Source organism: Coregonus lavaretus (genome assembly GCF_964263955.1).
Source record: "Coregonus lavaretus genome assembly, chromosome: 33".
Lineage (NCBI taxonomy): Eukaryota > Metazoa > Chordata > Actinopteri > Salmoniformes > Salmonidae > Coregonus > Coregonus lavaretus.
The window spans coordinates 24,936,573-24,953,971 of NC_140020.1; the positions used below are offsets into that span (position 1 = coordinate 24,936,573).

Genomic DNA, 17,399 nt, shown 5'->3' on the forward strand with positions numbered 1-17,399 from the left:
AGTGTGGTGGTTGAGCCTGACAAGATGCTACAGGTCTGTACCACCGACATCCTATTGATATATGATAAAGCAGATGCTTTTATCAAAATTTCATTTTTTTTTTCCCCGAATGGGTGGTCCCGGGAGTTGAATCCTCTATCCTGGCATCACACAAACCATGCTTTACCAACTGAGCTACAGGGGACCACACTGTTGAGCTACTGATCATGTAGTGCTAAGTTAGGTCATTCATTTTCTCTCTCTCCCTCTCCCTCCCCCTCTTGTGTATTCACTTTTATAGCTTACAGTGAGGGAAAAAAGTATTTGATCCCCTGCTGATTTTGTACATTTGCCCACTGACAAAGACATGATCAGTCTATAATTTTAATGGTAGGTTTATTTGAACAGTGAGAGACAGAATAACAACAAATAAATCCAGAAAAACGCATGTCAAAAATGTTATAAATTGATTTGCATTTTAATGAGGGAAAATAAGTATTTGACCCCTCTGCAAAACATGACTTAGTACTTGGTGGCAAAACCCTTGTTGGCAATCACAGAGGTCAGACGTTTCTTGTAGTTGGCCACCAGGTTTGCACACATCTCAGGAGGGATTTTGTTCCACTCCTCTTTGCAGATCTTCTCCAAGTCATTAAGGTTTCGAGGCTGACGTTTGGCAACTCGAACCTTCAGCTCCCTCCACAGATTTTCTATGGGATTAAGGTCTGGAGACTGGCTAGGCCACTCCAGGACCTTAATGTGCTTCTTCTTGAGCCACTCCTTTGTTGCCTTGGCCGTGTGTTTTGGGTCATTGTCATGCTGGAATACCCATCCATTTTCAATGCCCTGGCTGAGGGAAGGAGGTTCTCACCCAAGATTTGACGGTACATGGCCCCATCCATCGTCCCTTTGATGCGGTGAAGTTGTCCTGTCCCCTTAGCAGAAAAACACCCCCAAAGCATAATGTTTCCACCTCCATGTTTGATGGTGGGAATGGTGTTCTTGGGGTCATAGGCAGCATTCCTCCTCCTCCAAACACAGCGAGTTGAGTTGATGCCAAAGAGCTCGATTTTGGTCTCATCTGACCACAACACATTCACCCAGTTTTCCTCTGAATCATTCAGATGTTCATCGGCAAACTTCAGACGGGCCTGTATATGTGCTTTCTTGAGCAGGGGGACCTTGCGGGCACTGCAGGATTTCAGTCTTTCATGGCGTAGTGTGTTACCAATTGTTTTCTTGGTGACTATGGTCCCAGCTGCCTTGAGATCATTGACAAGATCCTCCCGTGTAGTTCTGGGCTGATTCCTCACCGTTCTCATGATCATTGCAACTCCACGAGGTGAGATCTTGCATGGAGCCCCAGGCCGAGGGAGATTGACAGTTATTTTGTGTTTCTTCCATTTGTGAATAATCGCACCAACTGTTGTCACCTTCTCACCAAGTTGCTTGGCGATGGTCTTGTAGCCCATTCCAGCCTTGTGTAGGTCTACAATCTTGTCCCTGACATCCTTGGAGAGCTCTTTGGTCTTGGCCATGGTGGAGAGTTTGGAATCTGATTGATTGATTGCTTCTGTGGACAGGTGTCTTTTATACAGGTAACAAGCTGAGATTAGGAGCACTCCCTTTAAGAGTGTGCTCCTAATCTAAGCTCGTTACCTGTATGAAAGACACCTGGGAGCCAGAAATCTTTCAGATTGAGAGGGGGTGAAACACTTATTTCCCTAATTAAAATGCAAATCAATTTATAACATTCTTGACATGCGTTTCCTGGATTTTTTTGTTGTTATTCTGTCTCTCACTGTTCAAATAAACCTACCATTCAAATTATAGACTGATCATTTCTTTGTCAGTGTGCAAACGTACAAAATCAGCAGGGGATCAAATACTTTTTTCCCTCACTGTAAGTGTGTGTGTATTCCCCTCCTCACCTCTGTAGTTGATGATCTCAGTACCCAGGATGGCGGTCATCTCCAGCACAGTGATGAAGGCCTTGTCCATGGAGGTGAGGGGGAACGGGGACATGCGGTGTCTCCGGGCCACCTTGGTGATGTCCACCGCACTGTGACCTGAGAGGAGAGGAGAGGAGAGGAGAGGAGAGGAGAGGAGAGGAGAGGAGAGGAGAGGAGAGGAGAGGAGAGGAGAGGAGAGGAGAGGAGAGGAGAGGAGAGGAGAGGAGAGGAGAGGAGAGGAGAGGAGAGGAGAGGAGAGAGAGAGAGAGAGAGAGAGAGAGAGAGAGAGAGAGAGAGAGAGAACACAGGAACAGGGTCTTACACAGAGTCATACACATATATACAAGTATGAGACACACACTCATGTAAGTAGGCACGCACACACACACACGATTTCCGCTCTTGACAGCAACCATGTTGTTCTAATAACAGCAGTGGAATCATTCCAAAGGTAAGCGGAAGAACAAAGCGAGGTGTAACTAACGTGTAATCTCTCTCTCCTACCTCTGCCTAGCAGCACAGAGAAGAGAAGCTACAGTGCATGGAATCCTCTTGACCCAATTCCTCCCTTTTAAACTTACGCTTCCACAGCATATTTCAGATTCATAACATGAGCCTCCATCAGCCCCTGGCACAACATCACACGTCTGCACGGACGGAAGGATGCACCAATGCTCATGTATGAACACACACGCACACATACACGCGCACACACAATTGTCCTGCTACAGGGGGCACTCTAAGTCGCCTCTTAAGGGCGTGTGGTAGAGTACTTACTTGATCTTAGGATATTTTCTTTGCTGCTGCATCGTGACTGCACCTGGGGAGCGAGAGAGAGAGAGAGCGAGAGAGAGAGAGAGAGCGAAAAAGAGAAATGAGATTTTTAAAGACCAGGTTGCCTTTTCGACATGTTTGAAAGATTATATGTTTTCACAACAGTCAAGAAGTGACAGGGAAAGAGCTTTGTGACACTACACCTATCTTGCTCTTTGTCCTTCCCTATAGATGTCTTCTTCTTCCTGACCTCGTATAATTATCCTATTTTATATGGTGCATATAATCTCATAGGCATAGCAGCACTGTAAATCACATGGGTAATAATAATTCAAGTGCCTCTTGTCTTGCTTGTTACAGTGATAGCGGCTGGAATAATTTAACTGAGCTAAAATACAGTAGATTAGTTCAATTCACAGATATAGCTGGATTAGTTTAACTGAGCTAAAATACAGTAGATTGGTTCAATTCACAGATATAGTGGACAAAGGCAACAACATCCATATTGATTAAACATTGATTATAACAGATATATTAACAGCAATAATAGCAGTATTGATAGTGGCTGCTCAGATGTGGAGCAGGAGGGCTGCGTTTCTCTGAAAACATCTGATTCTATAGGAACGCTAAGCTAACGCTCAACTAACACATTCTTAATGCTGGTCTAACGCTAGGTGGGGACTAGAGAAGAGTAGCTAGACAGAGGGAATGGTTAAAGTGAGGCGGTACAGTAAGTACAACCATCACACACTCTGTGAATCTGGGTGTGTGGGGCGGGAGGGGGTGGGGGGTTACGATCAGTTTTAGTTCAGAAATGATGTCTTTATTCAGTTTTGTCTCTATGTCTACCTATCTGTCTGTCTCTTTTCTGTCTCCTGTCTACCTGTCTGCCTGCCCGTCTGTCTTATCTGCTCCATATCTATGTGGCTCTGCAACATGTGCCCCCCACACTACAACTGCTGCAACACCGCTGGGTACCGCACAGCCAGAGGCGGGGAGAGAGGGACAAGGGGGATGGAGGGGAGGGAGGGATAGCATGACGTGGACCCATAGCCGAGAGAAAATCAAAAAGACCAGACAAGATCGCAGCTAAACTAGTGAACTAAAAGAGAGAGAGAGAGAGAGAGAGAGAACGAAAGAAAGAGAGTGTGCACTACTGGAGCAAACTGATGATGTCTACAGACATCCTGCAACACCAGAAACACCAGACACAGCTACTAAAAGCAGAGCATGTTAGGGAGAGAGAGAGAAAGAGAGATGGCGAGAAAGGCAGAGAAACAGAGAGAAAGACAGAAATGGAGGGCAGCAGCTCTTCAGCTGGGGGGGGATAGTTACTCGAGAGCTGAAGGTCCTATGGCTCCTGCGATCATCTTTAAGCCCCTCCAACCTACACTGGAGCTAGTAGGAGATAAAGCATCATCACAGGCATCAGTGAACATCAACTCCCAGGATGCATCAGTACTGTACCACAACACAACAACAGAGACAACAAGAGAGAGACAGAAGGAGCAACAATCGACTGCTAGCAGAAGGGAGAAGGGATAGGGTAAGGGGGAGTGTATGAGAGAGAAGGTGACGAGGTTGAGAGAGAGTAAGAGAGGAGAGAGAGGGAGAGAGAGAGAGAGAGGGGGCGAGAAAGGGGTAGAGAGAGAGAGAGAGAGAAAAGAGGAGGAGAAAGAACGGGATGGGAAAAAGAGAGAGAGAGAGACAGAGAGAGAGAGAGATATAGAGAGATAGAGAGCGAGAGAGAGAGAGAGAGAGAGAGAGAGCGAGAGAGAGACAGAGAGATATAGAGAGATAGAGAGCGAGAGAGAGAGGGGGGGGGGGGGAAGGGAGGGGATGGTAGAAGGGGAATTACTAAGGCTACAGAAGACATAGAAAGATCAACTTGCAGTAGACATAGAAAGCAGAAATGAAGACTAGCAATAAACAACATAACTAAGTTATGAGATTCAGTACATTACAGGTGTGCCTTTCTCTGACAGGATTTGATCAGAACTTACAGTACCATATTATGTCTAACATGGACTTTTTGACAAACTACACAAAAATAACCATGAACCTAACAAGATGTATTACACAACATAAAAACACATACATTGGGTGTCTTTCTAATGAAATCTATCTAGCCAGTCTGCAAGGGAACCCCTTCAAAAGTCAACCTTAAACAGCAAATCTGTTTATATTCTCTATACTTGTCAACAACTTTGTTCCTCACTAGCGTAATTCTAACTTGATATTCTACTAAGCAGAAGGGGGATCAGGTCAGTGACTAGGTCAGTGACTAGTCTAACCGCTCCTTAACGTTCATGTAATGTTTGGGTATAACCGTATGAGAACAGTGGATGATGCTGCTACATCGGTGGCACTAGGAATGGACAGAGGGTGAGACACACCAACACAGGTGGAAAGAGAAAGACAACAGAACTTCACTGGGACAAACACTTACTAAAGAGATTTACCACCAGAAAGCCATGGAGAGAGAGAGAGCACAACGACTTTTGTGGACAGATAGATAGAACGAAAAAGAGTGCAGAGAGGAGAGAGTGAGAGAGTGCGGAGAAAGAGTGCAGAGAGGAGAGAGTGAGAGTGCGGAGAAAGAGTACAGAGAGGAGAGAGAGAGTGCGGAGAAAGAGTGCAGAGAGGAGAGAGTGCGGAGAAAGAGTGCAGAGAGGAGAGAGAGAGAGTGCGGAGAAAGAGTGCAGAGAGGAGAGAGAGAGTGCGGAGAAAGAGTGCAGAGAGGAGAGAGAGAGAAAGTGCGGAGAAAGAGTGCAGAGAGGAGAGAGAGAGTGCGGAGAAAGAGTGCAGAGAGGAGAGAGTGCGGAGAAAGAGTGCAGAGAGGAGAGAGAGAGTGCGGAGAAAGAGTGCAGAGAGGAGAGAGTGCGGAGAAAGAGTGCAGAGAGGAGAGAGAGAGAGTGCGGAGAAAGAGTGCAGAGAGGAGAGAGAGAGAGTGCGGAGAAAGAGTGCAGAGAGGAGAGAGAGAGTGCGGAGAAAGAGTGCAGAGGAGAGAGTGCGGAGAAAGAGTGCAGAGAGGAGAGAGAGAGAGTGCGGAGAAAGAGTGCAGAGAGGAGAGAGAGAGAGTGCGGAGAAAGAGTGCAGAGAGGAGAGAGTGAGAGAGTGCAGAAAAGGGTGCAAAAGCAAATGTGTGGAGAAACGGGTAGAGCAAAGCACAATATCATTCACTCCCACCTTCCTTCCCTCCCTCTATCCGTCCCTCCCCCTATCCGTCCCTCCCCCTATCCGTCCCTCCCCCTATCCGTCCCTCCCCCTATCCGTCCCTTTCCATGGAAAACAGAGAAAGAGAAGTATACTGTATGCATGATGTGAGTGATGCAAAATGTAACACACACACACACATACACACAGACTTTCTAGTACAGGTTTCATATAATTCAAACAGTTTGTGTTCAGACACACACACACACACACTGGAGAGTGGAAAAAGTGAATATGCCCAACAGTGTAATTCAAAAGAAGGAATTACCGAAAGTCTATTTGAGGCACACTGCACTGTAGCGATACTTGTGCCAGGAGTGTGTGTAGGTGTATTTGTGACTGGGATGGCTGCCATTGACTGTGTTGGAGAACATGTGCGCTGCACTGAATGAGATTGAGTGTTTATATATCATGTATGAGTATGCTGTGTGTGTGTGTCTGTGTGTGGGTGTCTGTGTGTGTGTATGTGTAGTGGAGCTGGTTGAAGAGTGTGTTTGGATGAGTGTGCTGAGTAACTGTTTGCATATGTGAGTCTGTGTCCATGTGAGTACGCTAAGTGTCTGTCTGTCTGTCTGTCTGTCTGTCTGTCTGTCTGTCTGTCTGTCTGTCTGTCTGTCTGTCTGTCTGTCTGTCTGTCTGTCTGTCTGTCTGTCTGTCTGTCTGTCTGTCTGTCTGTCTGTCTGTCTGTCTGTCTGTCTGTGTAGCAGAGCTCTCAGGCCCTGCAGCAATATGCCTACCCTTGGGCGAAACCCTGAATATACACCAGCCTATTAAACTGAACGTCAATGGAACAGAATACACACACACACACACACACACACACACACACGGAAAACAACCCTAATGACTTTCCACGGCAACCCGATAGTCACCGTGGAAACAGCCTGAAACGGCCTGACGACGGGTTGTCATGGCGATCGTCTACAGAGATCAATGGCGGAGGGGGCGCATGTGGAATAGCGAGTGGCGAGCACGGAGGCCGGGTCAGGCAGAAAGGTCTCGGAGTGGACGCGCCTGGGGGAAATCAATGGACTAACAACGGACAAGGTAAAGAAGCGGCTCGTGGTGACAAGGGAACAGCAAGTGTTTCTGTGTTTCTGTGCTGAGCTCAGCAAAAAACAAAGGCGCTGTCAGACAAATTATGCAAAGAGGGATTTAGGAGGAGAGGAAGAGGAGAGGGATGTGACATGGGGCAGACAAATTATGCAAAAAGGGGGATTTAGGAGGAGAGGAAGAGGAGAGGGATGTGACATGGGGCAGGGAGGGGAGGAGAGAAGGGGAGGAGGATAGGAGAGGAGTAGCCTCATCCCTAAATGGGAAGCATGGGGAAGTCCATGGTAGAAAAATATCTAAATAAGGGTGGGATTGGGAACCCGCTGTAAATCAGTGATGCCTCGCAACATATCAAACCAATCAAATGCTCCAGAGGTGCTCACTAGATTAGTGCAGTAGGTGCAACAGGGATTTCCCAGAAAGCAGGGAAATCGCAGATTAAAAACCTCATCAAAATATGTCGATATACTGTATGCGATTTTGTATAGAGCACACTTCTGACAAAACACAATTCAGTTTTTCCTCCAGTTTTTCTTCAATTTCCTGCGATGTTGCAAACTAGCACACAGAACAACTCTCTGCAAAATGTGTCGTCCCCGGTCTGAAAACAGTGACAAACATAACACGTAACACCAACGGGCATGTGAGGGAGGGTTCTTGAAATGTAACATCCAATAAAAACCCTGCGGTCCATTCAAACCATTTTTTGCTATCCAAAATTCTCCAGACCTCCAAGGCAGGTGTGACAACGAGGTGATTTTGGAGCTATGGCTACGCAAGACTAGGAGAGGAGAGGAAAGGGATGAGAAGAGAGGAGGAGTACAAAACCCTTCACCACCACTCTATCCCACAGGAGAGAGGGATAGAAGAGAGGACAAAACGAGGTGAGTGATAGAGTGACAGAGTGGGGAAGGACGGGACAAATGCTTCTGTGGCACTTCAAAGACAACACTTACTTCCCAGCAGGACCTAAGGGGAAGAGAGGGGAAGAGGAGCGAGGGAGAGAGAGAGGGGGGGGGGGGGGGAGAAAGAGGGGAGAGAGAGGGGAGGGAGAGATGCCCCTGGGATGCCCTTTGCTCCACACTACTACTCTAGACTACTCCAGGGTCGATTCGTGGAGAGGGTCGAGCGTCGTGTAGGAGGGACGCCACCTGACGTAAGACAATGGGGCTAACCTTCAGCACTTCCTCTGGCTAAACTGAGTGTAAGCTACTGTGGTACACACACACACACACACACACACACAAGGACATTGATGTGCAAATATTCTCATAGACATGAACAAAAGCACCAAAATACATACAAAAAACGCTACAAGAACCGCTCCCCTGCCCAGCTCCCAACACACACACACGACCAGATGGGTGACGGATGAGAGAGAATGAACGCTGGTGGAGTTCTAGAGAGGCCTGAGGAGTGGATGTACTGAACACTCTCCTAACTCCAACCCTACTGTACTGTTCAATGTAAGGCCTTTGCTATGGATAGACACCCTCTGTTAAAATGCATGTTGGTATGAACAGAACAAGCCAAAATGCCTCGAAAGACTACACTACCCATACTACTCTGTGAGCTGAATTCCTACTGGAACCTTTCATATTGTGTGTTGCTCCCCTATGTCAATATATCCTATGTGTCCTTCCTGCCTCTCCTCCCTCTCTTCCCTACAGTCTCTCGCTATCTTTCCTGTAGATGAGCTCCAGTACTGCATGACCACACAGGGGAACCGCAGACAGCCGGCTGCCTGAGATGGTGAGCCCTCTGTGGGCTGTGGATCCTGGTACCTCCCCTGTCTGTCTACGTACCTCTGGATGTCTAACAGGTGTCTTTGGGGTCTCTGAGGCCCTAGTGCTGTGTGGTGACTGTGGCTGTGTCTATGGTGAGGAGCGAGGCCTGCATGCCGGTATAGAGGAAGGGTAGGAAGAATGTAAGGGGGTTTACCTGGTCCAAGGTAGAGTACCTTGACTTGAGCGTGATGACCTCATCCAGGTGAGCCCTGAACTCTCTCCGTGAGGCCTGGAGGAAGCCACAGGATAGGTCACTCACCTTCACACATGCCGTCATGCATCACACACATGTCCCATATTGGTAGACACACACAGGCACGCACACACACACACTCAAATGTCCTGGTACAGTACATTAGAACACATGTATAGTTGTGGCCTGGCACACACACACACACACACACACACACACACACACACACACACACAGACACCAAACCCAGGACTACTGAGGTGACAAATACAGCAATCAGTTCAAACAACAACAAAAAAAGACCACTGACAGCAAAACAACCAATGTTCTGACAATACAGAACCAAAAATGGATGAAATAACAACCAAATAATGTGACGGCAACTTCACACGAGTTTTCGCTCCAACCTAGAGCACGTTTAGCATGGGTCTGAGAGTGAGTTAGTGTTAGTGAGTGGAGGAGAGTGATATTAGCTTTGCTTGTGTTGGTGTCCTGGTGGAAAAATTGCCACTTTTCTCTTCAGTGCTTGACATATGGTTCCTGTATCTTTGTTATAAAATGATCCAAGGTCAGTTATAACTCACATTATTGGTTGCTGCAAGGATAGAGAAAGCTGACCCTAAATCAGATGAAACCCTGATGAAGGACTGTGCTTAGCTGTCAAAACATTGGTTCATTAAACGTATTGCATCGGAGCCATTAGAGCTAGAGTGTCAAACATTTGGTCCGCAGATCCGGCCCGCGAGGGGGTCCAATCTTAGCCACACTTTAAAATGACTAAAACCAAATGTGTAGAAATGATAATGGACCTATATTCATACAGTTTATTGACCGTGTCCAGCTCACTAATCACTGCAATGAAAGCTAGACAGTCAGGGAGTATAGAAAATTCCCAAAACGATGGATAGACGACTATTTTATGCTAATTTTAACAGCGAGAATAAAGAAGAAAAAAATGAGTGCAGCCCTCATTGGTCCGGACCTCATTGAAGACTGAATGCGAGCAAAATTGGTTTGACACCCCAGAATTAGTGTCCAGCTTTTTTTTTCTAAATAGATGTTACTTACAGGAGATCTATTGACAAGGTGGAAGTATCCTCCCACTGCTCATCTATTGTAGATGATACCATATCCCTTCCCAATCATCAATCTCATTAACAATAAATCAACAATACCAGCGTGTCAAGCACAGGAGAGGTGCCTGTTAGAGATAGTGTCACGATCGATGCTGAGTGAGAGCAAGCCTACCTCAAAACCAGCTGAAGGGTAGAGCAATGCACTGTTGGTACAAGCAACGCTGCCGCCGCACAGCGAGATACAACTACCATGACGTTTCAACTCTAACACTGTATTTGGAAAGTAATTGAGTCACATGTCACATGGCAGGAGGTGTGAGTGGATGTTGAGGTGATGACTTGAGTGGAGTTGTGTGTGTGTGTGGGGGGAGGGAGGGATTCAATTAGATACAATTTAGGGCATCTCAGAAGATATGATGCGTTCGATTACACTATGGTCCAAATGTTAACATGAAACTGGTCAAAAGGCCTGTAAATACACTGATTCAGGAAGAGATTTAGAAATACAAAGCATTCTGGGATTTGTAGTACTCCGAGAGATGACTGTGTCCTTCCATCTAGCAGGGGCAGCATGCAGGGCAGACATACAGATAAAGGGAAGAAGGAGGATGAACATCATGCAAAACAGAGGAAGAAGGAAGGAGGGATGGAGTGACTGCGCAATCATGCCAGGTGAATGAGGAGGGGGGACCGTGGCAACCGATGCCATGACGATGCCATGATGAAGGTGGCCATGGCGATTAATTTGTAGGCTTGCAAGAGTACCTCAGCAATGCTTAGGGTGGATGAACAGGAGGGGAGCCTCGCCTGGTGCCACAAGAGAGAAGGAGGAGGAGGAGGAGGAGGAGGAGGAAGGGAAGGAGGAGGGGAGAAGAGAACAGGGTTAACACAGCCAGAAGCCAGACAGACAGACACCGAGACAGACAGACAGACAGCGCCCCTGTCTCATGCTGTGTTCATGTGGTATCAGAATTATCGCAAACTCAGGACTTAAACACTGCCATAAAGCAATCAGATGCATCAAGACAGCATCCAAAATGGCCTTCCAAGTGTTACATTCAAGTGGGAAACTCAGGTAGCGTTGTTGTACCCCAAGTTTCCCAGTTGGCTATTTCTGAGTTTCCTAGTTTCCACATGAATGCAGCATCAGTGTGTCTGTCTCAGGTAAGTCAGCACAGCCGAGGGCCAGGCATTATGACACAGTACAGGACAACAGGGTAAAGCTGGGACTCCTGACTGAGAACCAGAGGAGAGCACAGTTACATTGGATCAATTTGATTTATTGGAATTGTTGCTTTGACTGTCTATTTTGTTGATTGTGTGTGTGTGTGTGTGTGTGTGTGTGTGTGTATGTGTGTGTGTGTGTGTGTGTGTGTGTGTGTGTGTGTGTGTATGACCCAAAGCAAATCACCAAAACCTTTACTTACCGTAGGAAAGATGTTGTACATAGAGAACATTTAAATTGTGCGACTATTTGTTTTCTCTACAAAATTGTTTGCGTGTGCTCATGCTTTTTCCATAGAAAACATAATACAAACTATCACATTACCATCCCCATAACTGTCTATCCCGTTTGATCTGTAGACTGAACTGTAGACCTCAGACAATTCTATCCCTAGCTGCTATGTAGCCTGATGAATGGGAGGGGATTCATGTGATATGGGGACTTCTCAAAATATGATGGGTGTAGAGATCCATTAAAAGGCATATTTAAAGAAAATCACATTTTACTATGATGATAACCTCATTAAGTACGTAAGTACAAGCATTTAACTCTATTGTAGCCCACACAAACACTCATCTGACCAATGACAGACCAGAGAACCACTGCGCTCCAAAATGACCAATGACAAACCAGAAAACTACTGCCCTCTCCGACACTGACCAATGGCAGACCAGCAAACAACTGCTCCCCTCTAATTCCTCAAAAGATCTGACCAATATGCCTCGGCCTACCCACCGTATGCCTCGGCCAACCCTGCCATTCTAACACCAAGCATCTTCAGAAGCCTTTAAAATGATCTATTGCTTAGGCTGCGTCTCAAATGGCACTCTATGCCCTATGTAGTGCTCTACTTTTGACCAGGGCCCATAGGGATCTGGTCAAATGTAGTGCACTCTATAGGAAAAAGGGTGCCATTTCAGATTCATCCTAAGTGTCACTGTCTGAGAGATCCTCTCTAAACTGCTACTCTGGGAATTGTAAGGGAAAGACCGCATGAGGCTGTGGCAGGAATGCACAATGGAGGAGCGACCAGAGCGAAGGGATGTTTGCACATCTCATACTCTCAGCCATTCAATTCAAAGGGCTGCAGCTGCAGTATGCTCCATGCAGAAATGATAATATGTCCTATTGTACTAGTAAACCATGAGCTAGTGAGAGTGGTGCTGTGGAGTGGAGGTAACGCAGTAGAGTGTGTTCATGGTTCTCTGGGTCTGCCCACCAGTCTCAATGGTTTGCATGGGCCCATGTGGTGAATGAACAGCGCTACAGTACTTTGAATGCAGTGGGTCACTGCAGAGCCTACATTCAGTCTCATCCACTCCACTCTGTTTCTGTCTCTGACTCTATGCAATGGTCTCTGTTTTCTGAATGTTTTGTAGTCTAGGCTAGGGTACAACCCCCCCAGGCAAACTCAGAGCAAGCCGGCATAAGTAAGTGAGGACAAATATACTGTAAACAATGCACAAGAATACAGACATGCAAACACTCACACATTTGGAAATATGTACACCCCCCCCACGCATAATAATCTGGACTCTGTGCCTAACATGTGACCTAATTTGATCTAAAGCCATGGGACCCAAATGGACTACAGGGACTCAGAGCCAAACAGATGAAGTACGGCTGTGCACATCATCCAGCAGATTTTACTTTGATCAAATCATCTACTCTCATCTCATCACGGCCTCACGAAATCAAGGATGGCCTATACTGTACACATTCCATTTAGGCTTGGGCTGTATACCGTATATACCATATACCGGGGTACTTGGAAGTAGCCACGGGATGGTTTTTCAATACCGTCAATACCGTTGAAACTATTTGAAGTTTTTCCAATACATTTGAATATTTGTAGCTACTTTTTAAGTAAATACCTGCAGTCAACTTGTGCAATACGTTAGAAGATAAAGCAGATTGCGTTCCTCATTTCACCTGTCACATTATTTGACATTATGAAGCTTACCGTAGTTCCCCAGAACAGTTGAGCCAGTCACGTGTTTGTGAGTCCAGCTGTGTATTGACAGGGGAAATGTTTTATATTGAAAGTCAACCTTTTTTTTTTTTTCTCCAATAGAGTGCTCGGGGACGTGCAACTATAGTTTTACTTCTCAGAAAATCCATTAGTGCAACACATTCGGAAGAAAATAGCTTCATTTTCATCAGATGACAACAGAAGTTGAACGCTATTTGGCTGGCAGCCACACGAGTAAAAGAGCTTACAATGAAAAATAAAGGTATTTTTTGCAAAAACAATGCATGTCCATCATGTTGCTATTGTTTATCAGAGAAAGAGTGTAGCCAGCTACATTTCCTAATGTTTTGCTTAAAGTCAGAGAGCTGTCTGCTGATAGAATGCCTGTTGGTGAATTCTCATCAAGTGGAGAAGTGCAACTGAAGCACAAACTGAAGCATTTTAGATTTGGCATCAATGTATTTCTTATGCGTTTTATCCTGTGTGAAGAACGCAGAATTCTGCGTTAATACGACCCCTAAGTTTAACTTGCTAGTTATCTAAGCATGTGGCTGAATTAATAAGGTGACGGGGCATCATATAGTGTTGGCTTTCTGCCGTGTTTGAGAAGTCAAAGCCCTTTGGATGAGTTATCTGTATCTTGATTTCCTTGTGTTTTTTGTCCATTCAGCTCTCGGCCTGTCTACTCCTCCCCCTCTCTTTTCCAATCAGAGCAGGCAGACCTGTTGCCCTAGCGACTTCAGTGTCCACACAGACACAGCGTGTACACATGCTGCTTCAGTGCCAGTACTGTTCTTCCTTCAGACAAGCATGTGTCAAAACTTTGTTCATTTGCACAATATCTCTCGTTCACATTCGCTTGTAAATGTCCAAACTCACCAAAAATGACATTCGGTAGCTCCTTCCTATCTATGTATGACTTTATGAGCTGGATTGCCTGTCTTTGCAATTTGTTTATTTTCCTTTGCACTCGTTAGCATATTTAGCTAGCAGCCTCCATGGAAACTCGCTATTACTTGTGCTAATTCTGTTGGCATTCTGGTAATACACGGCCAATGCGCTTTTTATAATTTTTTGGGGCGCCCTTTTGTGTAGTAAGCCGGTAATACCGTATATCCCGGGATAAGAGAAGAACGGTATGATGATTTGAAAATCTAGATACCGCCCAACCCTAATTCCATTACATACCATTCAATACTTCACAGGAATTTACATTTTTCATTTTACAGTAAGAAACTGCATTGTAAATTCCAGATATTTTCATTTCATGTGTCACTGCATCTCTTGTCACTGTTGGTCTTTAAATAGACAGTGTACTGCCTGTATTGCAGTCTATACCCTCCATCCATCCAGTCCCCTACTAGCCCAGGTTGTGGACCCTACTCTAGGGCCCTGGCGCAGAGGGACTACGGAGCCCAGTGGAGCTGCCTGTCTCTGTCTCCCTCTCCTCCCTCTCTTCTCCCTGCCTTTATGTAACCCTCAGTCTCTCTCTCAAACACTGCAGCGACACGGCCACCACACTAGGCACGTGAGTCCTGCACCTTCCCCTCCTCCCCCTCATCCTCCTCACCCCAACCCCGCAGTCAACGTACGTATGTCCCCTCCCCCGCCCTCTCCTCTCTCATTCCTGTGTACTTCCTACCGTCACACAGCCTCATCATCGCTGTGTACGTCTCTTAAGCTAACCATCATCATCATCATCATCATCAGACCACACACACACACACTCAGGCACACATGCACATACTGTAGACACACACACATGCACACTATACAAACACTGACAGTAAACACTAATTTATCCACAGACAGCATCCTCCATCACACACACTCCCAACAACACAGTCCAGAAACACACTCTCAAAACGCAGGAGGAAAGACACTACTTACCATCCTCAGAGTGAAGTCTGCACTGAGCGAGCTCTTCAACATGTGCACACACACACACACACACAGGCAATCTGAGAGTGTGTGTGTGCGACAGAGCAAGCGGAGAGAGACAGAGAGAGATACAGAGAGAGTACAGATAGGGAGGAAGAGCGACAGAGAAGCAGCGTGCACGGGAGAGAGAACAGTAGGGAAAGCAACAGAGAGACAGAAAGAGGGAGAGGGGGAGTGACTGAATAAGAAGGAGGTGTGTGTGTGTAGCGCTCATGTGAGTGTCTGCCTGTCTGTCAGCGCATGGTAGAGGGGCTGATTCTCTCTCTCTCCCTCCCTCTCTCCCTCCCTCCCTCTCTCCCTCTCCCTCCCTCCCTCTCTCCCTCCCTCTCCCTCTTTCTCCCTCCCTCCCTCTCCCTCTTTCTCCCTCCCTCCCTCTCTCCCTCCCTCCCTCTCCCTCTCCCTCCCTCCCTCCCTCCCTCGCCCTCTCTCCCTCCCTCCCTCCCTCGCTCGCCCTCTCTCCCTCCCTCCCTCCCTCCCTCGCCCTCTCTCCTTCCCTCCCTCCCTCCCTCCCCCTCCCTCCCTCCCTCCCTCCCTCCCTCCCTCCCTCCCTCCCTCGCTCCCCTGATTGGAGCAGTAGCAGAGTCACAGAGGGAGTACAATTACTGTGACTGAGTGATATGAGGAATGCTAGTGGGCTTACACACACATTCTGAAGATAGTATAAGGACAGAAATGGACAGACCGACACAGAGAAAGAGAGACAGACAGGCAGCCATTGCAGCAGAGGCCTTCTTACCGAGGCAAGGCACTGCTATGACGCTCAGGATATACCTCCCCATTTAGCTTTTTTTCTCTTTCTCTCCCTCCCTTTCTTTTTTCATCGTCCTCTACACTACTCTCCATCCTTCTCTCCCTCTCTCACTCCCTCCTCTCTATCTTTCCCTCAACTCTCTCTCTATCAGTGCATCTCATAAATCCTCCACACTTCCAGTGGTCCGAGGTGGAGGAGTTACTTTTATGAGCCTCCCTGTGCTGGAGGAGGGTTATCACACACACAATCAGTGCTGCTACCCCGGCCTCGCTGTGCTGTGGAGGGACACACACACAATCACAGACACACAGGTGTATGAGTTTGAGAGCCCATACCTATGCCTTCCGCAGGAGAATAAAGCCTTTATGGGACAGGCTGTAAAACAAGAGCAGGTTCTACACAGCCCAAGAGCAGAGACCCACATCTGCCTGCTGCCTGTTTGCCTTCTCTTACTGCAGGGCACAGACTTGGAGGAAAACATGCACAAACAGAACCCCCCCCCCCCCCCCCCCCCCACAGAAAGCACTCAATGAAGGTTTCTCTCTCACACAGCCTTCCTCCACCCTTTATCATTATCTATAGACCACTAGCCTTAGTTGGCATGCACACAAGCACACACACACACACACAAATCCCCTGTCGACAGTGGAAAGGAGGGAAGAGAGGGAGTGCCGCTTGGCAGCCTCGTCCAACAGCGCCCTGAGCCAGAGGACATTACCGCTGTCGGCCCCAGACCACACACACTCTGTTTTATACACTTACTAACACCACCGCCATGCCATTAGGAAGCAGCCACTGCCGTCGGGCCGTAGACACTATTCACACGGCATAGACCTCGACAGTACTGAACAGACATCCACTGTAGAAGTCTACTGTACCAATGACCACAGTCACTCAGATACACATAGTCTTTGTCCTAAATGGTACCCTATTCCCTATATAGTGCACTACTTTTGACCAGGGCCCATAAGATCCTGAGTGCACTATAAAGGGAATAAGCTGTTATTTAGGACAAACCTAGGGTTGCAAAGGGAGGGTATATTTCTGGTAACTTTCAAGTTTTTTATTTTATCACATGACATCTAGTGGCATGTTTGGGTATTTCAGATTATCACAGGTGTCTGTAATTATCTCTGTCCCTCTGTGTGGGCGTATCACATGTAAAATACATAAAATAATCAAATAAGATGATTTTTAAAAACCTTTTTACCAATTTTTCTCTCCAATTGGTAGTTACAGTCTTGTCCCATCGCTGCAACTTTCGTACGGACTCGGGAGAGGCGAAAGTCGAAACACGACCCTGCCAAGCCGCACTGCTCGCTTAACACAGAAGCCAGCTGCACCAATGTGTCGGAGGAAACACAGTACAACTGGCGACCGTGTCAGCATGCATGCGCCTGGCCCGCCACAGGAGTCCCTAGAACGCGATGGGACAAGGACATCCCGGCTGGCCAAACTCTCCCCTAACCCGGACGACGCT

The 17,399-nt window shown here is 46.9% G+C and overlaps 1 protein-coding gene across 5 annotated transcripts in view; it reads right to left on the bottom strand.

The window, feature by feature from the left end:
* The window catches only part of LOC311108288 (gephyrin-like), a gene marked incomplete at its 5' end in the record, with an annotated part of 91,533 nt that overhangs the window by 9,808 nt on the left and 64,326 nt on the right, over nt 1–17,399 (bottom strand). For 2 of the 5 annotated variants that reach the window (XM_084150916.1, XM_084150915.1), the window contains 2 exons: nt 1,869–2,048; nt 2,709–2,751. In XM_084150916.1, coding sequence (XP_084007042.1) covers nt 1,869–2,048; nt 2,709–2,751 — 223 coding nt within the window. Of the gene's footprint in view, nt 1–1,868; nt 2,049–2,708; nt 2,752–4,040; nt 4,104–8,915; nt 8,991–10,795; nt 10,838–17,399 lie in introns of all 5 variants that reach the window. The other 3 variants (XM_084150912.1, XM_084150913.1, XM_084150914.1) reach the window with 3 other exon arrangements.